The sequence below is a fragment of the Chionomys nivalis genome, chromosome X (assembly GCF_950005125.1).
Source record: "Chionomys nivalis chromosome X, mChiNiv1.1, whole genome shotgun sequence".
NCBI lineage: Eukaryota > Metazoa > Chordata > Mammalia > Rodentia > Cricetidae > Chionomys > Chionomys nivalis.
In genome coordinates this window covers 499208-524541 of record NC_080112.1, presented here as the reverse complement: position 1 = coordinate 524541, position 25334 = coordinate 499208, and the positions used below count along the sequence as shown (strand labels likewise).

General features: G+C 41.6%; 2 protein-coding genes across 6 annotated transcripts in view; both read right to left on the bottom strand.

Moving 5' to 3' along the window:
• Nucleotides 1–615: 615 nt before the first annotated feature.
• LOC130868124 (low molecular weight phosphotyrosine protein phosphatase-like) lies at nt 616–1125 on the bottom strand. The gene has a single exon (XM_057760370.1). The coding sequence runs from the start codon at nt 1123–1125 to the stop codon at nt 649–651; it is 477 nt and encodes a 158-aa protein (XP_057616353.1). The 3' UTR covers nt 616–648.
• A 17745-nt stretch (nt 1126–18870) lies between these two features.
• The window catches only part of Tmlhe (trimethyllysine hydroxylase, epsilon), a 206093-nt gene continuing 199629 nt past the window's right edge, over nt 18871–25334 (bottom strand). For all 5 annotated transcript variants that reach the window (XM_057760307.1, XM_057760308.1, XM_057760309.1 and 2 more), the window contains 2 exons: nt 20634–20772; nt 18871–19992 (listed from right to left, as the gene is read on the bottom strand). In XM_057760307.1, the coding sequence (XP_057616290.1) occupies nt 19861–19992; nt 20634–20772 (271 nt within the window). In that variant the 3' untranslated portion in view covers nt 18871–19860. The remainder of the gene's footprint in view (nt 19993–20633; nt 20773–25334) is intronic.

Sequence of the window (25334 nt, the reverse complement as noted above, 5' to 3'; positions counted from 1 at the left end):
GCTCTTATTACAACAGATAAAAACCAAGTAAGAGTAACACTGCTAATTTCCTACATCTGTTGCTCCCATCGTCAGTGCACAGTCCAGGTCGGCCTGCTGGGAGTGCAGGCCTGTATCACCACATTCAGTTTGTCTTCTCTCTCAAATATTAAATGCCTTCAGTGTGTTTGAGTTTAGATCTTCCAGTGTTAAGTGGAAGGCTGATGTGGATGGAATTATTGTCACAAGAGTCTAGGATAGAGAGGTATAAGGCAAGCGATTGGCACCACTGGGTGCTGGCCATGCGCACACTTTAGTAAGACCAGACCACCCAGGCTGGCTGGGCTCAGAGGCCGACCCAGACCTTGTAGGTCATTCTTACTTTATTGCGTTCTAGTTTGTTCTATATTTCCTTGTTCCACAATTTTCTATTTAGGACAAGGTGAGAGGAAAAGTTCAATTAGTCTAAGAATACTTAGCCATACCTCACACTGTCTTACTCAAATATTTTTACCCTTCTGAACATACACCTAATTTCGACCTACAGATGTTTTAAAGATAAACAGTAAAGTCAGCTGAAGAGACAGGTGGGACACAGGGCTAAGGACTGGCACCACCCTTGGGCATGGCTCTGGTGAGTGAGTTGCTCAATGGTGGTGGCAGGACCACCTAGTGAGTCTTCTCCAGGAAAGCCTTGCAGCACCTGAGGCATTGCTGGTACACCACTTTGAAGTCAGAGTCATTGCCATAATAGGGATCTTCAATAATGAGTTGTTTCTGTGAATCATGGCTCCCAAGTAGCTCAATTTTAGCTTTGCAGTTTTCAACTTGATTACTTTTTCTATTCAAATCTCTCAGATTGCTTTCATCCATATATAGTATATAATCGAATGTGGCAAAGTCTTCTTTTGTAATCTGTCTTGCCTTATGGGCTGTGCTAATGCCATGATTTCTTAGGCAGCTGACAGCTCTTGGGTCTGGGGGCCGGCCCATGTTCCAGTCGGAAACAGCGCTGCTGTCAACGGCCCAATTAGCTGAAACATTCTCATCAGTTACCAATTTTCTGAAAACTGCTTCTGCAATGGGTGACAGGCAAATGATACTGAGACACACGAACAACACCGACTTGGACTCAACCTCTGCCATCTTCCCATGCAGACCCTGGCGCCCAGAGACGGCATAAGGACGTGGCACATGTGCACCACGAGGATTCACCTCTAAACTTTTTGTTTGACTTCCTGAATCTTTCATTTTCAGTTTTATTTCGGTTTGACTTTTCTTTAGTGATTCTATTTTTTGTTAAAGTCTATTTTCATATCTTAAATTGTTTTTTCTCATTTTATTCAACTGTTAGGTTTTGATTTCATGGTCTTCAATGAGGCATTTATTTATTTCTTTAAGGTCATTGAAGATATTCACAATTGCTACTTTAAAGTCCTTGTCTTATACTTTAGATAAATTGATTTTCTCTGGGCCTATAGCAATAGGGACAGAGCTTATTCCTGATTATATCTTGAACTTGTATGAATAAAGAAGTCAATTCTGTATCATCTGGTATAAACTCAGCGATTTCAATATGCAAAACAACTCTTTCTGTATATTGTGAATCAGTAACTTTATTGAGAGGTTCTTTAAAATTCCTTAGCACCATGAGAATAGCATAAAATTCTGCCTTCTGAACAGAATTATAAGGGCTTTGTTCCCCTTACTTAATTCTTCTGATTCATAACCTGCCTTTGCTGATTTATTTGCAACAGTTTAAAATGTATGGGCTCCAGTTATTGGAACATCACATAAAATTTGGGGAAGAATCCAAGAAGCTCTCTTTATAAGGTTAAGTCTATCACTTTTGGAATAGTTGCTATTAATTTCTCCCCCCAAATCAGCACAAGCTCTTTGCCATGGTTCATTGACTTCCCATAACTGTTTTATTTCATCAACAGTAAAAGGCACTATAATCTCTGCTGGGTCTATACCTGCTAATTGATGAACTCTCAATTTACCTTTTATAATTAGAGTCTTTTTCCACATAAGCCTGGCTGTAGGTTGCTGACCAGCTCATCTGCCCCATCTATCAGTCCTTTCCACCCAACCTTTCCCACAGACAGCCCTGCGTGACTGACCGGACTCGTCCCTTCCTTCTGCTGTGTTCTTATTAAGGCTTTAGTTCCAGAACCCCATCGGTTTGCTTCCCTGGCTTTTCCTTTGGGCATGGGATGGCGTTGGGGGTGGGTGTGACGGTGTCAGTCTGGAATATCAAGTTGGGAGCTTAGGCCCCTGTCTCTCGCATCTATCCCAGCCCCCAGGCCTGGTCTGGACTCCAAATCCCATTGTGTGGGTAGAGGGCAAGGTGGGCCTAGTTGGAGGAACTCGGCGTGGAGGTGGTACTGGGTGCTAGTGGCCACAGGCTGGTCTTCCTCTGGGCAGGAGGTGGGAGTGGAAGGTGGGGGAGGAGGGTGAGATGGGCCCAGTTGCAGGATCACAGTAGTATTTGGGGTGCAGGTGTGGAAGGCAGGCAGGGATGGTGGAGGAACAGCCTCTCTGGAGGGAGACAAGGAGGACCTGGGTAGGGGGTACACGACTTGGCCCTGAACCAGTGTGGGTCAGCCCGGCCAGCTGCATCAGATAGATAGCCTCCTCAGGAGACCACAGAGCAGAGGGGACCCCTGTACAAAGGTGGGCTTTTGGCTGGAGATGCAGATGTGAACATAACAGTGGCATGTGGGCTCTAGGGCCATGGAGGATTATGATTCGTTATTCATCCTGGCATTGTCAGCAAGATCTACCAGGAGGCTGCATTCGTAATGGGTGTAAGTGATCTGTAAACTACCAATGGCTCCCGCCAGGCCAGTGCCAGTTCTAGCCTGAGCAGGCTGGTATCAGGTTTGTGGAGGCCTAGGATCCAGACGCTAGGTCCCGCCCCACAGACGGTCATTTGCATACTTAATGGCACTGGGCCTCGCCCGCCCCTCAATCGGTATCACCCAGGCCCCGCTCCCACAGGTTGTTATTTACAGATGGGTCCTGCTGTCAGACAGACACCACCTGATCTCCCTGACTAACGTAGGTGGTGGCCCGACCCGCCTCCAGCAGCGCTCTTTGCATATCACCATGGCAACGGGTGAGCGCTGGGTTGCCTGCTGCAGCCAAGGCGGAGACGGAGGTGACGCGGTTTGCCGCGACAACCAAGATCCCAGCCTTAGTGGTGTCTGTGCCAGTCCGCGTTCCCCACCCGGAAGTTAGGAGGTGCGGCCGGTCGGCCAACATGGCGGTGGGCTTAGCGGCTGCCGTGAGCAGCGGGGCGTCATACTTTGATCCTGCGGACTTCTTGCGCTGCATCTGGCACGTGTCCAACAAGCTCAAGAAGATCTTCCCAGGAGATGTTGCGTTCCAGGCTGTAATTTGTTAATTACAAACATGGGAGAAAGACCACCGATCTAAATAATCTTAGCCAGATTAAATAAAACCTTTTATTTTTGTACGCAGGCTGCCTTCCCCTTAGGTGGGGTTAATGATGTCAGCATTAGATGTGGGGAAGATAGACAAGGCTTTTGTAGCTCGAAAGGGTTTTTAAATGGATTTGCCAGACAACATAGGTGGGATTATGGAGAACATAAGCATAAGAAGTTAGTTCTAACAACCCTCTCAAACAAAGACATTGCTACCAGGTAGCGCAAGAAGTCCGCAGGATCAAAGTATGACGCCCCGCTGCTCACGGCAGCCGCTAAGCCCACCGCCATGTTGGCCGACCGGCCGCACCTCCTAACTTCCGGGTGGGGAACGCGGACTGGCACAGACACCACTAAGGCTGGGATCTTGGTTGTCGCGGCAAACCGCGTCACCTCCGTCTCCGCCTTGGCTGCAGCAGGCAACCCAGCGCTCACCCGTTGCCATGGTGATATGCAAAGAGCGCTGCTGGAGGCGGGTCGGGCCACCACCTACGTTAGTCAGGGAGATCAGGTGGTGTCTGTCTGACAGCAGGACCCATCTGTAAATAACAACCTGTGGGAGCGGGGCCTGGGTGATACCGATTGAGGGGCGGGCGAGGCCCAGTGCCATTAAGTATGCAAATGACCGTCTGTGGGGCGGGACCTAGCGTCTGGATCCTAGGCCTCCACAAACCTGATACCAGCCTGCTCAGGCTAGAACTGGCACTGGCCTGGCGGGAGCCATTGGTAGTTTACAGATCACTTACACCCATTACGAATGCAGCCTCCTGGTAGATCTTGCTGACAATGCCAGGATGAATAACGAATCATAATCCTCCATGGCCCTAGAGCCCACATGCCACTGTTATGTTCACATCTGCATCTCCAGCCAAAAGCCCACCTTTGTACAGGGGTCCCCTCTGCTCTGTGGTCTCCTGAGGAGGCTATCTATCTGATGCAGCTGGCCGGGCTGACCCACACTGGTTCAGGGCCAAGTCGTGTACCCCCTACCCAGGTCCTCCTTGTCTCCCTCCAGAGAGGCTGTTCCTCCACCATCCCTGCCTGCCTTCCACACCTGCACCCCAAATACTACTGTGATCCTGCAACTGGGCCCATCTCACCCTCCTCCCCCACCTTCCACTCCCACCTCCTGCCCAGAGGAAGACCAGCCTGTGGCCACTAGCACCCAGTACCACCTCCACGCCGAGTTCCTCCAACTAGGCCCACCTTGCCCTCTACCCACACAATGGGATTTGGAGTCCAGACCAGGCCTGGGGGCTGGGATAGATGCGAGAGACAGGGGCCTAAGCTCCCAACTTGATATTCCAGACTGACACCGTCACACCCACCCCCAACGCCATCCCATGCCCAAAGGAAAAGCCAGGGAAGCAAACCGATGGGGTTCTGGAACTAAAGCCTTAATAAGAACACAGCAGAAGGAAGGGACGAGTCCGGTCAGTCACGCAGGGCTGTCTGTGGGAAAGGTTGGGTGGAAAGGACTGATAGATGGGGCAGATGAGCTGGTCAGCAACCTACAGCCAGGTGGCAGCAGCAGCAGCAGAAGCTTTAAGCTGCTTTTCATTTGACTGATTTATCTCCAACACTTCTGTTCATTTTTTTTCTTTTTTCTCTCAGAGTCTTAATTTCCTTGTTGAGTTTTTTCTCCACATTTTGAGTTTGTACTCCAAATAGCTGAATTTCATCTACTTAGCTATCTATTGCTTGTCTCTTTTTTCACTTGTCTTTGAATTGGTTGCCTTACTTTATTCACCCGTTGTTTTGTGTCCTCTATGAGGTCTTTTGAACCTTTTAAAAAATTGGGAATCTGAGTTAGTTTTATAGCATTTCAGCTATCTCAGTATATTGTTTCCTGTATTGAAAGTAGTGACTTTGAGGAGGGAGGTGTCCCATTGGCTTATTTTCTCAGCCCTCTCCCCTTCCCCTGCCCTCACTCTCTTGTGTGTTTCTTTGCAGTACTTACACATTTTTTTTTTGGAAAGGATATGTTCCTCTGGCTTTTAATCTCCCCCTTCCCCAGTGTTATGAATATTTCCTAATGTGAGCTCCCTGCTGATGCACAAATTCCCAATCAAGCCAAATCAAAACAAGCCAAATTAAAAAATATCCAGGTTTAATGATAGTTCTGCACTCTTGGATGGCCCTGAGGGGGGAACTGAGAAGCCGCCTGAACGTGACCCCCAGGAAGAAGAAAAGGAGACCATGTGTTCCTTTTTTGGGGGATCACTTAAATACCCTGGGGAGTGGTCCTGACCCCTGGAGTAGGAGGGCCTTCTGTCTATGTATTACTTTCATTGGTCAAATAAAGAAACTGCCTTGGCCTTTTGATAGGACAGGAGTTTAGATAGGCTGAGTAGACCGAACAGGATGCTGGGAGAAAGAAAGCAGAGTCAGGCAGACGCCATGATTCTCCGGCCAGAGAGGGATGTAGCTTAGAATCTTGCTGGTAAGCCAGTCTTATGGTGCTACACAAATTATTAAAAATGGGTTAATCAAGATGTGAGAGCTAGAGTTAGCCAATAAGAGGCTAGAACTAATGGGCCAGGCAGTGTTTAAATGAATACAGTTTCCATGTAATTATTTCGGGGGGTAGGCTAGCTGGGATCCGGCAGGAACGCAGCCCGCCATTCCTTCTTACTACAGACCGCACCCCCAAGGAGGGGTCAGGACCTGGCCTGCTGGGATTTGGAGTCCAGACCAGGCCTGGGGGCTGGGATAGATGAGAGACGCAGGGGCCTACGCTCCCAACTTGACATTCCAGACTCTTTGGATATAGGGGCAACAAAAAATTAGAATGGTAATTATGACAAACATTTAGGCTCTCTTTGGGAAAAAAAGGGCATAGACTCAAATCTGGCTACTTCCTGCAGGCACAGGGCAGCATGGGGAAGGGGAGAGCCAGGTGTCCACGTTTAGCTAGAGGCATGGCTGGAAAGGCATCCCATGAACTGTCATTATGGAAAAGGCAGGCATCTGTTCCTTGGGGGAGATGAGAAGGCAGGTGTCTGAGTTCAATGGAGAACTTTCTTAGTTGTTGTTTGATGAGTTCCATTGTCCAGGAGATGTTGAGAGCTTCTGACATGAGCTCCATGACCCTGAGCCATCACACCTGCTGCTTCCCTGTCAATCTTTGCCCGGTTGGTGTCCATGAAGCTGGTATATGTGGAGAGCTCTTTGTGGGTTGGCTTGGGCATACGTCTGGCAGGAGGAGTGAACCTATAAAATAGAATCTTGGAGATGGTGGGGTGAAAAGGGGCTCCAAGAAGCGGAACACAGCTTTGGGGAAGCGGCTAAGGATATCTCCACCCAGTAAATGTGCTGGGCAAGCTGGTATCGCTAAGAAAGAATGAGAGAAAAATTGTTCTACAAGAATGTAGGGCAGTGGCAGAGTTTTAAATGGGGAGGAATGGGTCCCGTCTACCCCGATAGCTGAAATTGGTGAGGGAAACTTAAGGCCCAAGTGAAAATAAAAGTAATGGACTTACCCGCCACTTGTAGCATGACCCTAGGCTAGGAGAGGGTTATGGGATATACCACGTCTGGGCAGCGTCAATCCTCTGCAAGGCTGAGACGTTTGAAGGCTGGCACAGTTTTACTTGCTGATGGTCATGAGGCTGGACCTCCGTGGCTTGGCATAGAGGACAAGCCCGCACGTGGGCATTGTGATTTCCAGTGTCCAGGTTGCTGGCAGATAGGGCACAACCTCAGAGCAGGTGTAGTGCAATATCACGCTGCGTGACCATTTAGGCCACACTTGATAGAGCTCTGTGATTGACTTCCCTTGTCCCCCTTCCTGTGACCTTAGGGCAGCTGCTAAGACCTGGGCCTGTAGATTGTTGTAGCTTTGTCTGTCGGGAAGACTCAGCTGATTCCTCTCGGGCATTAAAAACTTTAAAGGCATTTTCACCAATTCCCATATAGGAGTTTGGGGACCATCCTCAACCTTTTAACTCTTTCCTAATATCTGGTACTGACAAGGAAGCAGAATGATTAGTAGAAAAGGAACCTAGCCGCTTTTCTACCTGAGAGAGATTTAGAAGAGAAAAGGGAGCATGGGAGGGGCTAGCCCAGTGAGCAGAGGCGGTCCAGGAGTGGAGCAGTGAGGTAGGAGGGGGAGGGGAAGGGGGAAGGTGGAAGTTGACCTTGAACCTCCAAATTGGGAAAGGGAGGGTAAAGAATGTTGCTCCACAGGAGGGGGATTAGGTAGTCTGGGCTTGAGGGAGTGGGGGAGCAGCCAGTGCCTCTGGTGCTGTGAGACACTGGCTACTAAGGGGAGGGGGGGGCGAGAGCGCAGAGACCAAAAACCATGGACATATATATATAAGCTCTGTTTCTTTGTATCAGACAGGCTCAATTTTAAAAGATTTTTGTAAGAGGCTTACATGGGCAAAAGCGGACCTGGCTTTGAACTGTAAGTGCCCATTTTAGAGTCTATGCCCAACCATGTGGCCTAAGTCCATTTTAGAGCATCCTCCAAAATGGCTCTTAGGTCCAAAAGGGGTCACGGAGATTGGATGCCCGGCGACCCAGGACAAATAGATCTCCACCTCAGCCAAGCCCGATCCCACGGGATTGACTGACACCTGGGATTCGAATTCCCAGCGTGAGCTCACAACTTCAGCAGGAATCCGAAAATGACAAAATAAGTATGAATGGGTCTCCCCAAAACCCTATAGCATAGACAAGAAAAGGAACTCATCAAGACGCAGCCGCTGTAGCCCAGAAACCAGTTTTAAGCCTGGCATAGAGAGCTCAAATTATAAACTAGGGGCCTTTCAACATGTGGCCTGCCGCATGGAAAGGGCTTGCCCTAGCTCGGCGAAACCTCCAAAATGTTAGGAATATTTCTTAACGCGAGTTCCCTGCTGACGCAAAAATTCCCAATCAAGCCAAAACAAAACAAGCCAAATTAAGAAATATCCAGGTTAAACGGAAGATTTGTACTCTCGGGTGGCGGGGGGTGGGGGGGGGGTGGGGGGTGGGGAACGGGGAAGCCATTGGAACACGGCCCCTGGGAGGAAGAAAGGGAGACCATGTGTTCCTCTTTTGGGGGATCACTTAAATACCCTGGGAGTGGTCCTGAACCCTCGTGGGTGGGGTCAGGACCTGACCTGCTGGGATTTGGAGTCCAGACCAGGCCTGGGAGCTGGGATAGATGCGAGAGTCAGGGGCCTATGCTCCCAACTTGACACCCAGTATTTCTGTTTGTGATATGATGTGTTCTGTAATGATATTTTGTTTGTGATCAACAGACAAAGCTTGCCTGATGATCAGAGTGCAGAGCCAAACCACTAGGTAGCCATAAAAGCCAGGCAATGGTGGTGCACATCTTTTATCCCAGCACTCAGGAGGCAGAGGCAGGTGGATCTCCATGAGTTCAAGGCCATCCTAGGCTACACTAAACTGATCCTGTCTCAAAGGCAAACAGAGCCAATTGCTGGTGGCTCACACCTTTAATCCCACCCAGTATTCGGGAGTCACATGCCTTTAATTCCAATACTAGGGAGGTGGAGACAAAAAGGGATATGGCTAGGCAGAGAGGGTAATGTAAGGCAGGAGGAAACAGGAGCTCAGATGAGGTCTGCAGTCTGAGAATGCAGTCTCAGCATGCAGTCAATACTTGTAGAGACAGGATTTTCTCTTTGGTCTGAGCATTGGTAGAGGTTAGAACTCTCTAGTGGTTGACTGCTCTGCTCCTCTGATTTTTCAGCATTAACCCCTGTATCTGACTCTGGGATTTTATTATTAAGACCAATTAGAATTCATGTTACCTGTTTTATTTTATGTGAGTATGTGTGGTGAGTTGTTGGGTTTGGGTTCCTCATTACTATTAAGATGGGAGGCTGACGGTAATAACAGATACGATGGTTTGACATCAATACAGGTGTCGAATACTCTCAACTGCTTGGGTGTAATGGTCCTTGTCTTCTGCACAGAATGCAAAGTATGCATCTGATAATTATGTGTATAGACTCCTTATTTAATTAATTTTCCATGTCAGTATCCTTAGATTGTTTTAATCTTGGTTGACTAGGTGACTCACAGAAAACTCTTTTAGCTATGAATCCATTTAACATCCATTTTTAGTATAACATTCCAACCCTAGCCTGGATACAGAGAGTTCTATTCAGGAACACTTACTTTTTGTCATGGAATAACCCTCTAGATTAATGTTTAGAGAAAGCAATGTCCAATACTGTACAAGTACTGTTTTCCAGAGGAATCTTTGATGAATATACTTCTGAAACACTTTTTAACCTTCATTATTTTGCTGTTCAGTCACCTTCATGCCTATTCCCAGAGTTACCTTTGCATCCTTGAAGGATTCTTTAGCTAAATCAATCTAGTCCTTTTGTTTGCTTGTAATTTTCTTTTTCTCCCTAAGGAAATCACAATTCCTCACTCTGCCCTACTCAAATCTGCTGAGTTAGTTGTGACTCATTCATCTGCTCTTTAACCTGTAAATCTTAGTTGCTGCCTCCTCTCATGTTCTAATCTTTTCCTTCAAATTCTGTCCTTCCCATCTGCTTAAAGAGAGCCTTTAAGAGCTTAATCAAAAGTTTGCTGGAGGACATGAAGTCAAATGTGAATTTATAGGCCCCCTGTTAAGTATACCTTAATCATCATCATGCACATCTTCTTGCCTGTCTCATCTATTCTATATACTATTGCTTACAGGCCACTCTTCCAGAGTTTGCTTGTCTCACCAGCCTCTCATACTCTTCTCTTCTTTATGTTTTCAACCCTAAGGTCACCAAAACCTCCAAACAACTTCCTATCCCTAACGTAAGTTTTGTGGCCTAGAAGTTCAGATGCTGGATTACCACATTTGTGCTTCATCATCTATTTATCATCTCTGATATATATGTCATTCTCTCATACCCTTTCTAATGAGACAGTCTTCTTAGATAATATTGACAACAATGGTAAGCAACTACTATGTACTACTTATTGTGTTCTGCTCACTGTAATATGTAATTTTTACATATTTGTTTTGTTCTTTATCATAACTCAAGTAAAATGCATTCACTAGATCCCCTATAATTGGAAGTTTTTCACCCACCTGCCAGTTCATGAATAACCACTCAGAGGCTTAATATTACTTGCAGATGCTTGGTCGATGACTCACACTTATTATTAGCTAGCTAGCTCTTGCATTTAAATTAACCCATATTTTTCCTCTATACTTTGCCACATGGTTTGTGGCTTGTTACCTCATTTTCTACATGTCTTGCTTCCTCAGCAGCTGGCTGGCATCTCCTAGACTCTTCCCTTGAGGTGGGATTTCATTGGTCAAAACTGCCTTGGCCCATCTGATAGGGCAGAATTTAGATAGGTGGAGTAAACAGAACAGAATGCTGGGAGGAAGAGGAAGTGAGCTCAGACGCCATGCAGCTGCTCCCCAGGGCAGACGCGATGAAGCAAGCCGCCAGGTCAGACATGCTGAATCTTTCCTGGTAAGACTGGTGCTACACAGATTATCAGAGATGGGTTGATCGGGATATGAGAATTAGCCAGTAAGGGCTAGAGCTAATGGGCTAAGCAGTGTTTAAAAGAATACAGTTTGTGTGTTGTTATTTTGAGGCATAAGCTAGCCAGGCGACCGGGAACTGGGTGTCAGGAAGCGGCCTGCAGCTCCTTACAACATTCCCTTCTTCTCCTGTATCTCTTCTTAGATTTCTGGGCTTGCTCTCTCCTGCCTTGCAATAGGCCAAAGCAGCTTTATTTATCAACCTATGAGAGCAACACATATTCACAACATAGAAAAAGATATCCCAAAGCACTCCCCCTTGAACATGAAGACACAGGATGGGCACACCCTGATGGGAGGAAAAGAGCTTCTCAAAAGGTAATAAGAAGCAGAGATGGAATTTAAGCCTAGGCAATTCTTTGTTTTTCCCATGACACTAGCCTCCTTCAGTGAAAACAGCAGAGAAGAAGCTAGAAAGCAGATGAAGGGAGGATACCAATTACTGGAATTTGAAGAAGTAGCTACCACCAAAGTGTACACTGTGAAGAAAGAATGGGTTAATTGAGAAAAAACTTACACTAACTTCATATATTTGTACAACATTAACCCTTGTGATCTGTGCTGGTCTCTTGTTAAACACAGCCAATGCTTCAGAGCCAACTGACAAAAAAACCCAGAGATTCTTAATTCAAATATATCATGCCAATGGCCTTATTGAGTCTTTGCTTCCCTGGGAAAGTTCATTAGCCAGGCCTTCATGTCTGCATTTTGTTCACTAGTGGTATTTTCCAATATCCTATATTACTGCCCACTAAATTTTGATCACTCAATATCTTTTCCAGCCCAAAGTTCTAAACATTTTTACAATTCTCCCCAAAACACAGCTTCTTTACAGCAACACTCTACATTACTATCCTAGTTAGGTTTCTCTGTTACTGTGTTAAAACACTGACAAAAGAAAAATTTTAGAGGAAAAGGTTTATCTCAGCTTACATTTTACACTCTACCAAGAAAAAAAAGGCAGGGCAGGAACTCCAGGCAAGAACATGGAGGAAGAAACTGAAGCAGAGGTCATGGAGGAATTCTGCCTACTAGCTTGTTTCTTACAGTTTTCCCCATTAACTTTCTTATACAACCCAGGGCCACTTGGCCAGGGGTGACACTGCCTATGCTGGGCCCTTCCACATGGTTCATTAATCAAGAAATGTCCCACAGATTTGCCTACAGGCCTGTCTGATAGATGAAATTCCTCAATTGAAATTCCCTCTCACCAGATGACACTAGCTTATGCCAAGTTGGCAAAAATCTAAGCAGAATGTGATCTTCAGTTAAACTGACATAGTTATCGGCTGACACAGAAAGTAAGTTAGAATACCACTGTTAATCTGCATACTACATGCCAAAATGAATTAAAATGGCTTATCAGAGTTGTAAAAGATGCTTGTTTCTTTCACCTCTTCAGAAAGGAAGTTTTGAATCTATTACTGAAGCTAATACTTTTATATTGCTTTATAGCCTGGAGTAAAAGCAGTTACAAAGATAAGCCCAAATCAAGGAAGTATAAAGTCATACGTTGTATGTCCAATGCAAGGAATGAGGGAAGAGTAAAATCCACATGGAAATGGTATTTATCAGTCAAGAAGGTTCAGTGAGTTCATGATATGGAAAGCCCACAGTTCCAAACATATGGTAATAATGAGTAAAATATAAAAGATAAGCTGAAAAGGACTAACAATAACAAAAAATTAACAAAAGGCCATCTAATTATCTCCATGCTGAAGTGTCAGGCTTACTGCTCTAGAAGCAAACTGTGGTAGACAGCAGTTACTCTCCTGAAAAGCATAACATTCCAAAAATACTCTGTAAAATGCTGGTTATAGGCCAGACTCATTGTTTAAAGTTAAGGTACTTACAAATTTACTAACCCTTATCCATAGGTCTTACAAAAATAAGGGCCAAGTTAAAAAAGAAAACACTGTCAGGTCACAATCTTTGCCAGGGTCTTTAGCTCTGACTAGGTATAGGTCAGGATACACAAAGAGCCTGGCCTCACAACTAGGAGATAAGTTCAACCAGCAGCTGTCTTTGAGTAGATCTCCCAAATGCCAAAGACAGTTCCTATAAAATGGGTTTGAATCTAACAACTGACTGGTATTTGGGAGTCTAGTTAGGAGGGAAATATGCTGAATAAGTTGATATCTTTCTACCAAGCTTCCACTTTGGGAAGAAGGAAACCTAGAAGAGATGAATAACACATTTTAGAATATGCTTTTTAATGCTTGCAAACTATTTATCAAATTAGATAATCATGGGGCTTTAAAAAAGATCCTGCTAAACAAATTGAAAGTGTCTAATGATTATTGTTATACTATGAATGATTATACAGAAGATTGTGTAAGTGTAGAGATGGGAGGAAGTTAACATTTACTATATGATATGGCATACTAACAATAAGATTTGGCTTTGGTGTCAAACTTCTAGAACTCTGTTCTGTCACCTTGGCTGAGGTGCCTTATCTCCCTTTACCTCTATGTTTTCCATTTATAGAATAGGTCTGGGGATGTTGTTCCTATTTAAAGCATTGTGAACAGTATTATTGTTTGAATATGAAATGTGCTCTATAGGCATGTGGGTTTGGACACTTGATTTTCAGTTGGTCGCACTATTTGGGAAGGTTGTAGGATGTTTGGGAGGTAGAGCTATGCTGGAGGAAGTATGTCACTGGTGGAGGCATTTGAGGATTTATAACCAACCCCTAATTACTGTTTTCTTTCTGTTTCCTGAGTGAGGAGTGGCAGAATCCTTACAAGCTGTTTAATCCAAAATTCACAGAAGAACAAACTGAAGTTCAGCATAGGAGTGGGACATGCCTCAGGTTATTTAGTAGATGAGGTAGGGCATAAGGATTCAGCACAGGGCTCTGTTCTTGAGTGATTCTCAAACAACCTAGAGTGTACCAGAATTCCCTGGAGGGCTTTGCTGGTGTCCACTGTTAGAGAGTGAGGGAACTGGGAGTAGTGGAGAGAGGGGAGACTGAGGTCAGAATGTATTGTATGAGAGAAGAATAAATAAAAAGAGGAAGAGAGGCAAGGAGCAGCAATTCGCCTACATCCTCAAATGATAATATAGCTAGCCTGGAGATATACCAGAGTTCATTAATCATTCTTTTCACAATGGAGTACAGGGCTTGCAATCTATAGACATTCACACACAAAAGGGTAGCAGGTAAAGAAAAGTAAATAAAAAAATATAGCATTAAGAAGGTGAGATAAATGGCCAACATTTCCAAGTTGTGAAGGATTTCCCAGTTTAAAAAATTACTTTTTTCAAAAAGCTGCTAAACTTTAAGTACTTATACTAACAGATTATCAGTTAACTAGATTTTTTTTGTTTTATTTTTCAACATGAGTTTTATATTTTTGTTTAAAATTTTCATACATGTATATATTTTGATCAAATACACCTCCCATTTCCTCCCCCTCCAATTCCTCTTGCCCAACACTTTCCCTTCAAACCTTGATGTGTTCTGGTTTTAAATCCACTGAGTCTATTTAGTATTACTTGAATGTGCATGGGTGTAGGACTATCTACTGGGGCATGAGTAGCCTCTTAGGGACCAATTCCTGAAGAAAACTGTCGGTGGCCATGTAAAAGGTATAGCAGGTGGCAACTGAAGTTCAAGGTGTCAGTCTACCAAGAACAAAATCCCTGATTGATGAATCTGTTATAGGCAAGGCCCCGAGAGCACAGACTCCAGAATGTCTTTTGCTTCTGCTATGCCTTTACATGTTTGCTGCTGCTATCTTTCTCTGGTATCTGGCATGGTGTGAATGGGTATGGGGAGATTCCCCACTGTCTGTAATGTAGTGTGTTTATCTCATGGAAACATTCCATTCTACTGGGCATTTTTACCTGTGGATTATTATGAAGATGATTTACTCCCAAGATGTACTGTCTAATTGATAATAATAATGTTAGTTGAAATAGAGTTCTGATGATTAAAGATAAATCAAAGAAGTGTCATACAGCTAGAACACATGAGTTTCTATTGAGGAGCCATATAAGACAGTGGCTTAGGTTAATGATTAAGAAAAGCAATTGAGTCCCAGGAGCTAGGCTGCCTTGAATTCTTTTAATCTTAATGTTGGAAGATGTATTTACAGCTTTGGGAGTACATCATAGCTGAAGTAAAGCTTTGAAAATAACTGAACGTTAGGCTAAGATGTTTTTGTTAAATAGCCTTGAGGTGAGAAACCTAAGAAGACAATTTAAAGTTTTAGAAAGACATATGGTTGAAGGAGGAACTCGTTAAGGTCAGGGAACAAGAACAAAGAAGCCCAATTATTATTAGGTAACATATCTTTCTTTCTAGGATTAGTTGATGAGAAAAGGTAATGGTTAATTCTTTATACCTATTTCTGCCCTCAATCTCTTGGTATAAATAGCTATTGATGAGTGGGTATGCATCCTAAAGTTTTAAAACAGAGCTGACTGATTTTTATATAAAAGTTGAGAGTTGTGATTCTTTTAAGATTCCTTATATGATTACCTTTCAATATAAGCAATAAAGTGATTGGTTCTTTCTTTGTAACTGCAAAGTGCAGCCTTTCAGTGAAAGAACTGACTGAGAAGAAAACCTTGCTTGCTTACACTGTTAATCTATAATAAGTTGCTTGGGGATGAATGTTTGTGGGTTCTTGGGATAATTTGTTTTACACCTGTAATATGTAAAATGTTTACGCATGTTAAGGGATATGGATAACACAGTTTTTTTACTTGTATTTATTGTAAGCATTCACTTGAAAAATAGAATGTAATCACACCGTGATTTTTATATTGCCTGAAAGATTTTGCTGGGGTATATAAGCCGTAACAGAAAGAATAAAGATAGATAGAGTTGGAAGGAAAACATCAAGAATGAGAGAAGGAAATCACCAGGAAAATAAAAAATAGAGAATAGAGAAGAAAAATGAAGGAAACCATCAAGAAAGTATGTGTGTCTTGCCCTTTTACCCTTCAGATAAAAAAGTCTTAGTATGCTGACTCTGTGGAGTTCCTTCAAGCCCTGTGCTACTGGAGGCTAGTGCCCCAGGGGGCAAAACAAAACTGTCCCTTTCTCCCCCAGTAGCTAATAGCTCCTCAAGTATGGGTGGGACTTCATGAGTCTCTTCTTCATCCATGCTGTGTATTTTGGCTGGCTTGATCATGTGCTAAAAGTTACAACAACTGTGAGTTTTGTGTGCAATGGCCTTGTCATGTCCAGCAAGTACTATTCTTACGAAGTTCATCAAAGAGTGCAAGTACCCCCTCTTCCTAGATGGTTTCTGAGTCATGTTGTGCATGTGTACACGTGTGTGTGCTCGCATGCATGTGTGTGTGTGTGTGTGTGGCGGCGCAAATGAATGTAGACAGATTATATAGATATATACAGCTTTAATAAGGAAATAGACTTACAGGACCACAGGTTCCCGCGGAGCACAGCGGAGCAAAAGAAAAAAAGGACTGCTGGGATCACGCCCGGCAGATTTATCTGTAAACATTAGCCCGAGGCGAACACGCCCCCAATGGGTGGGGCTATATCCCTACATGTGTGTGTGTGTGTGTGTGTGTGTGTGTGTGTGTGTGTGTGTGTGATATAGATGTCTTATTTGGAGCTGAGACATCTACAGGCTGTTTTGCTTTGTATGTTGATCAGTTCTGGGTCTAACCATCTACTGCAAAATTTCTCTGATGAGGGTTGATAGATATACTAATCTATAAGACAAAAAATATTTAGTAAAATAATATTAGGTTCTCTCCAAGGGACAAAGATCTAGTAAGTCACAGGGTTTTTTTTTTTTTTTTTTGACCAGTAATGATACCAGGCATCAGTTCCATCTTGTAGAGTGGGTATTAAATCTAAGCAGAAAGTGGTTGGCCACTTCCATAGCATTTGTGGCACTTAAAACAGTGGGATTATCTTGCCAGGCCAGTCATTATTGTAGCTTGTAGAGTTAACAGATGGGTAAGACTAATGATTCATTTTGTCCTCTGGAGGCTTGCATAGTATCATTCAGCACTATAAAAGCTAGCCAGTAGTGTTGAAGCTTCACAGTTAGTACAAAGCATTTTGATTTCTGCATGTTCTATGACTCAAGTATGTGATGCCTTCAGCAATAGGGTCTTAAAATCTAGTTCTGGAGGGTAACCAGGAGCAATGGTAATAGCAAATAATGTTTGGAGGTTGTCTAAAGGACTCTACTGACCAACAAATTTAAAGTGTTAAACATACCTGGGACTGAGGTTTTTATTTCATGGCATCTGGTACCTGGGAGAGGCACTGTCCCCCTTATTATAGGTAATTCAATTTAAAGACATATACACGTACGCACACACACATGCATGCACACATTTGTATGTTAGGAAGCTTCTACAGTAGCAGGTTTCCATATGACTTTTCCAAATGTCTTTAGTGTTAGTTATTCCCACCCAGTACTCCCTCTTCTACCCTACTATCCAATCCCTATGCCACTTAACCTTAAACTCAGTGGGTCACAATGAGGACATGAGAGTAGGAGGAGGACTTGTTGGCAAGGAGAAGGGATTTGGCTGAAGTAGGGGGAGATAAGGGAGGGTAACAAGTGGGGGTAAATATGATCAAAATTCATTTATCAAATGATCAAAGAATAAAATATTTAAAATAATCATTGTAAGCTTATGCACCCTACCTCTGAAGGCATAAAGGAAACAGAGCACTGAATTGTGTCTGTAAAACTTTTGCAATTTACTTGTCTAATATTTTAAGAGAAGGAATATGAAAAGAACAGCAGAAATGGAGGAAGAGGGTTTATATTTGTAAATGCTATCCAATTGCCAAAAGACAAGTTTGCTTAGAAATATCAAGTACTCTGGAGGTATACATCTACATGATGAGTTCCCTGAATAGTCAAACCCAGTAACCCTTTGAACTTTCAGTGATGTGTGTGTGTGTGTATGTGTGTATAAGAACTGCATGAATCTCAAATGTCTGAAAGCTGTTTGCAATTATTCCTCTTGTGAACACCAAATTGATCATGGCTTTATTCCAAGAGTTTCCATGACTCCTAATTTAATTTCTTGAGAGATGGTATAGATGGAGACAACTCTTCCAGGATGATAAAACATATTTGAATTCCATTTCCATCTCATTATCACACTTGTGCTATCAAGTGATTTTGACAGTGTCTTGAGATGTCCTGTAGGAGACTGCAAATTCTCCTTTATTCATGGTAGACTACAAGATGAAGGTTTAGGGTTTCAGCTAAGCCTTTTAATGTGCTGATATAGTTAAATGACTGACCTAATGATCTAAGCCTCTAGCCCAAGACTCATCAAGTATTTTCTACAGGCACATACAATGGTGTTCCTGGGTACCTTTTTTCATGGGTTTTTAAGATTAAAAACTATTTTTATAGCAATACTATTGTTATTTGTTTTTTTGATTCCCATTTGTCTCACTAGTACAGAGACTTCAGGTGGCATGACATGTTATAATGGCATGCATCTGATAACTAATGGACTGGTACTTTTGTCTTTTTAACTTTTAAACATTTCTTGCTCTCAGTATCTAATATAATTAGTATTAGATTTTGGGGTCCGTGGTAACTTTTAAGGGTGTTAAGGTGCTTTTTTATAGCAAAAGATACAGGAGTATAACGATTAAAAGAAAACCTATAGAATGAGATAAATGACTTATTAACTATACATCTGAAATGGTGAGGTTGTTTAAATATAAAGAAAACTTCAAAAATTCAATAGCTAAAGTACAAAAAACTAATTAAAAGTTGGCAAAAATTCTGGATTTACAGTTCTCAAAAGAACACATAAAATGGTCAAGAGGTATATGAAAAGTTGCTAAATATCACTAGTATTCAGGAAGAAGCCAACTCAAACCACAATGAGGTATCATTTTGATCTAGCTAGATTTGCAATTATCAACACCAAAAAGCACAAAAGTTAGTGTCTATGTATACTGAAAAGAATGCTTATTATACTGTTTGTGGGATGTAAATTAGTATATTCTTTTTTTTTTTATTATGTATACAACATTCTGCCTTGACGTATGCCCGCACACCAGAGGAGGGAGCCAGATCTCAGTACAGATGGTTGTGAGCCACCATGGGGTTGCTGGGAATTGAACTCAGGACATCTGGAAGAGCAACCAGTGCTCTTAACCTCTGAGCCATCTCTCCAGCCCCGTAAATTAGTATATTCATTATGGGAAACAATACATAGCTTTTAAAAACAAAACTACTGTTTTATTTATATGCCCTCTCTGATTATATTACACACCAATAGAAAATTAAACCTGTTTATCACAGCAAATCTGCATGACCAGGGTTTTCAATATATTATTCACAGTAGCTAAAATAAGGAATCAACCTTGCTTTTCATTAACAGGTAACAAAAATGTGTCACAATGGAATACTATTCAGTCATTAAATAGAAAAGCAATATCTCATCATCTGCTGAAATTGGAAGAAACTAGAAAATATCATAGAATATATTCAAAATACAAGTAAGCACATATTATTAGTCAAATGTATTATAAAAGATGAAAATGTTTCACAAATGTTGCTTTATCAAAATTTTGTCATTTCTAGAATATATGGCATTCTGATTTAGCAGAAGACAAATTACATAATATTAGTTTCCTTTTAATATGGAGATTACATTTCTTAACTACAGTGATTAATTACATCAAAAAGTTTGGAAAAGAGGAGGATCATATAACTTGGGAAGACAGTTACCCTAGTAGATGGCTGACATTAGGTAATTTAGAAGCCCCTCTTTAACAGGATTTTCCTGGTAAAGTAAGGAAAATCTTCTGTTTCATAGAATAGAAAGGAGACAAAGTGAAACAAATGTTGACACAATATTGTGGTGTTGATACAAAATTCTGGTAGCAGGATGCCAAGTGTACTCATAATCCCAGGGCTTTCAATTTTAAGCATGAAGCCCCAAGAGACGAGCAGTATTTAGCACATCATCTCTTGTTAAATAGCAGCCACAGAGTTGGCGGTAACCAGTGAATGATTCCCTGCCATGAAGAATTCGCCAGTTGTCTATAAACAGTACCTGTGAATGTATAAAAAAAAAAAAAAAAAAAAAAGAGAGAGAGAAAACAATCAAAACTAGAGAAAATCATAGGGAACTTAAACCAGAAGAGCTCACTGAAAGATAAAGCTTTAGATTGTTCTATTAGTTACATTTGATGAAATATTTTTCTTTTGAAGTTAAGCAAATTAAAAAGAAAATAAGATGTTTCTAACCCCATAGCAGGCTAAATAGCAATTAAAAAGAAAATAGTTTATAAGCTCTGTGCACCTGAGAGCTTATATTCTTTGTGCAACTATCATTTCTTCAAAGTAAATCAGGAAATTGTGTTTTTCTATAATCCTCAGTTTATTATTTCTCAATTATGTTTTGTGTAAAGCTGAAGCTATTCTTTAGAGGAAATATCAATGCTTAAAAATGGAATTTTTAAGCTGGAAGGATCTTAGTTAAATCCCTTCATAATTACAATAAGTGTCTGATGTTTAGAGATGACATGGTGCCTGTTTACAGATCATCAGTGAATAAATGGCAGGGCCAAGAACAGTACCTGGGACATAAGAAAAAAAATCTTGTAATATGGTGATGCATATTAAACAAGTATCATTTTTCATTGATTTTATATGGCAAGTTTATTTGATATCTTTATAGAACTTAGGGACTACCTTTCCAGGCTTCAGTTTGACCCAAAGCTCATTCTCAGGCCTTCTCAATTCAGTTGTTAGGGTTCGGTGTGCTGTATACCAACGATGGACAACATCATAAGGAACAGTGTTGATGACAGCCCGGTCATAGTTGTTGTACCTATATGGAATCATGAGAAATAAAGATCTCAGACACATGATAAAGACATTTACTGTTTACTTAACTGTTTTAGATAATACTGTCTCTGTTCCACACTTGAAACAACAATGAATCAATACATACTTAGGAATACAGCACCAGAGATAGGAATTCTACTATCTACTGGTCATATTTTGTTTTTCTTTGGAGATTCTGGTGGCAGGGAGTCAAAATTAAGTTCCAGTTGATTTTTTCCAACTCAGAATATGTCTTTTTTTTTTTTTTAAATCTGAAATGTGTTTCATGGAGAAAGTACTTCTTTGTCAAAGGGCATAAAATCAAAAGGAGATTTGAACTTTTTATATTAAACTAAGGAGGGCAAAATAAGCTGTATAAACAAGGATATTTAACAAAACAGAACGAGATAATTCCACAAGTATTTCCTTTTGTGGGAAAAATACTAGCTATAACACAATAGACAGTTTTACTCAGAGATCTTAACAGAGACTGTCATTTATTCAACACTGGCACTTACATGAGCACTTGCCATTGCCAAGGAGTTTATTAAAAAATAAATATGCAATGATGAACATAGGAGACATGATCCCAGCTATTGGGAAGTTTATATTCTATTGAAGATGCAAGTTTATAAATACAACAAATATAAATAAGATAGCTTCATTTAGCTACAGATGCTGTGTGAAAACACAGTGACATGTATTTAAGGGTAACTGGAAAATTTGTTTTTGGGTACTGAATGAATTTTTGGAGAAATCACACTTGAGCTGGTGCCTGTATGAATAGAAATCCAGTATATGACAAGCTGAAGGAAGTGCAGACTAGGCAGAGAGAATAGCAAATACAAAGTTTTGGGTTACAATGGCACTTTATTATGTTTACAAACCACCAGGCAGGCCATGTGATGGATGGTATGGGAGGTCCTTCTGTCTATGTGTTGCTTTTATTGGTTAGTGAATAAAGAAACTGCCTTGGCCTGCTGATTGGGCAGAACTTAGGTAGGTGGGGAAGATGGAACTGAATGCTGGGAGAAGGAAGGCAGAGAGAAAGAACCCATGGAGCCACTGGGGAGAGACGTGATGAAACTTTGCTGGTAGGTCACAACCTTGTGGTGATGCACAGATTAATGGAGATAGGTTAAACTAAGATGTAAGAGTTAGCTGATAAGAAGCTAGAGCTAATGGGCCAAGCAGTGATTTAACGAATACAGTTTCTGTGTTATTATTTTGGGTCTAAGCTAGCCAGGTGGCCAGGAACAAATAAGCAGCCCCTCATATATTAAATAAGTAAGGAGAATTATGATTGAAGAAATGAAATAGAGGAAGTAGCTAGGGGCAAGATCATATATATATATATATATATATATATATATATATATAGTCATGTAGGGTATGGTAAATTCCTGGAATTTATCTGCTTAGTTGATGTAGGAGGGTCTTCTATCTATCTATCTGTTGCTTTCATTGGTTAATTAATAAAGAAAACTGCTTGGCCTGATAGGTCAGAACATAGATAGGCAGGGAAGACAGAACAGAATTGTGGGAGGAAGAAAGCAGAGACAGACGCCATGCTTTTCCTACCCAAGATGGATGGTGGTTAGACTCATGCCGGTAAGCCACAGTCAAGTGGTGATACACATTAATAGAAATGGGTTAATCAAGATGTGAGAGTTAGCCAGTAAGAGGCTAGAGCTAATGGGCCAGGTAGTGTTTAAATGAATACAGTTTCCGTGTAATTATTTTGGGTAATGCTAGCCGGTGGCTGGGAGCTGGGCGGCAGGGAGTGGCCCGCTGTTCCTTCTACACTTAGTATGAAGACCACTAAAAATCCTTAACTAAGACAATGTTTTTCTGTCCAGCTGTGGTGCACATACCTCTAATCATAGCATTAAAGAGGCAGAAGCAGGTGGATCTCTTTCAGTTTGAGGTCAGCCAAAACTACATAGTTGTGCCCTGTCTAAAAGAAAAAGAATAAGGGAGATTAATTTTTACTGAAGTATGCTACATATAGAAAAACACAGAAAATAAATTTTGATGAATTTTCATGATGGGGTGACATTCGTATCACTACTAATGAGATAGCAATTATTACCATAACACTGTAGCATTTTCTTGAGCCTCTTTCCAGTCACATTCTTGGTGATTTATGGAATTTAATTGCATGATCATACCATAATATATTCATTCTGTTAATGAACATTTGAGTAGTTTCTACTTTGGAACTCATAACTACTGCTTCCATGAACATTCTATTACGGATCTTGGTAAATGTATGTATTCACTTTGCTTGGTAGAAAGTTAAGGATGGAATTTCTGGGTTGTAAGGTATGTGTTATGAAATATTAGTTTAAGATGTGTTACACTTGTTTATGCTGCAGAATATTAGTTTAATGATTCAAAGATGTGTAGCATTCTTTAAAGTTGCATTTGTTTAACTCTGTAAAGCTGTGTTACTCTGCCTGCCTAAAACATCTGACTGGTTTAATAAAAAGCTAATCAGCCAATAGCTAGACAGGAGAAATAAACAAGAGAAGAAGAAGAGGGAGGAGGGAGAAAAGGAGAAGGAGAGGAGGTTGCTAGGGGCCAACCACCCAGCCACACAGCCAACCATGGAGTAAGAAGTAAAGAAAGACATACAGAATAAGGTAAAAAGTCTAGAAGCAAAACGTAGAAGAGAAATGGATTAAATTAAGTTAGAAAAGCTTAATAGAAACAAATCAAATTAAAGCCAGACATTCATAAGATAAGTCTCCATGCATTTATTTGGTAGCTGAGTGGCAGGTCCCCAAAAGAGTAAAAAACAACCAACTACATTTTGGCATTCCAATGTGACGCTTGATTTTCCATAGGGCCTGAGAAAGCTTTTTTTTTTTTAATTTAAAAATTTCCGCCTCCTCCCCATCTTCCATTTTCCTCCCCCTCCCCATCTCCTCCCCCCTCCCTCTCCAGTCCGAAGAGCAGTCAGGGTTCCCTGCCCTGTGCGAAGTCCAAGGTCCTCCCCCCCTCCATCCAGGTCTAGGAAGGTGAGCATCCCAACAGACTAGGCTCCCACAAAGCCAGTACATGCAGTAGGATCAAAACCCAGTGCCATTGTCTTTGGCTTCTCTCATCAGCCCTCATTGTCCGCCATGTTCAGAGAGTCCGGTTTTATCCCATGTTTTTTCAGTAGCAGTCCAGCTGGCCTTGGTGAGCTCCCAATAGATCGGCCCCACTGTCTCAGTGGGTGGGTGCACCCCTCCTGGTCCTGATTTCCTTGCTCATGTTCTCCCTCCTTCTGCTCCTCATTTGGACCTTGGGAGCTCAGTCTGGTGCTCCAATGTGTTTCTCTGTCTCTATCTCCATCCATCGTCAGATGAAGGCTGAGAAAGCTTTTTTTTTTTAAAAGGACATGGCTCCTTTAAGAGTTTCTGATGTACAGTGAACCCTTGAGCAGCCAGTACATTAAGTAGGAACAAAAATCTAAGTAAAAAATGCCTGACACATTCAGAACACTGGCATTCCAGAGCTGGGGGACTGAATGTAGTACTGGGTCACAGATCTCCAAACGGGTTTATGAACTTTAGGTTTGGCTTTTATGGAACTAAGAAGAGGGTGGAGCCAGTGCCAAAGCCTTAGTGGAGTTCCCAGCTGCTCCTTTGTTCATGAAGTCAGAAAAGAATAGAGATAAGCAGAAAGACAGAGTCAGTATGGAAGAAAACTCTTAACAGGTTCCAGTATGTTTAAAAATGTGCATAGGCTTAAGAAAGAAATGAGAAAGAGTATAGACAGTTATAGGAAGAAATAGTTAAAAATAATAAAGTCTTTAAAGAAAGAGTAAAAGTATTATAAAAAAAGCCACATAACAATGGAAAATACACAGGGAGTCTGAATGTTATATAGTGTTGTGTTGATTTTGAATTTTTTGATTGCTGATAAGCAAACAACAGCTGCTAAGAGACATGGGATTGAAAGAAGAACAGCTAAAATAAAGCAGCCTGGATATTTTAAGAATGTCTTAACTTTAAAATGGAACTCAAAAAATGCATTGTTTGAAGAAGAGGTTTTGCTTTTATTTCCACAGTAAATGAGAGGCTGTGGATTTCTTCAGGGTTGATATAAATCAGGTTTCATGGTGGGAGACCTCCTGAATCTTGACAAGTGATACCTATCAACAAAGGTTACAGCTGGTCTTCCCAGGACTTGGTCATTACCTCAATTTTCACAGGGACCCTAAAGATGCCTTCACCTAGAGAACTGGAAGCAGTCTGGAGAACCTGATGGCCACATTACCAAGAGATAGGGTAGTTAGTTGGTTATTTGATGAGTTATTGATGTTTGTTATCATTTAGGGGAATATAGAAATATAGAAGAAAAAGATAAATTTTAATCTCAACTATTTTTTATTGGTATGGATTTTGGTATGTTGATACAAATTTAAAGTTATTTTTGTTATACTGTATATATGTTTCTACTCTTGTTTGGGGTATTGTGCTTATGCAGCTCATTTAAAAATGAAAATGTATAATTAGGAAATGAGGTTGGTAGTTAATCTATAATAATCAAACTTGTAGTCATATTAGGTATGTT

Excerpts from the sequence above, each read along its gene's own strand:
- LOC130868124 (XM_057760370.1), bottom strand. The coding sequence starts at position 1,125 with ATGGCAGAGGTTGAGTCCAAGTCGGTGTTGTTCGTGTGTCTCAGTATC.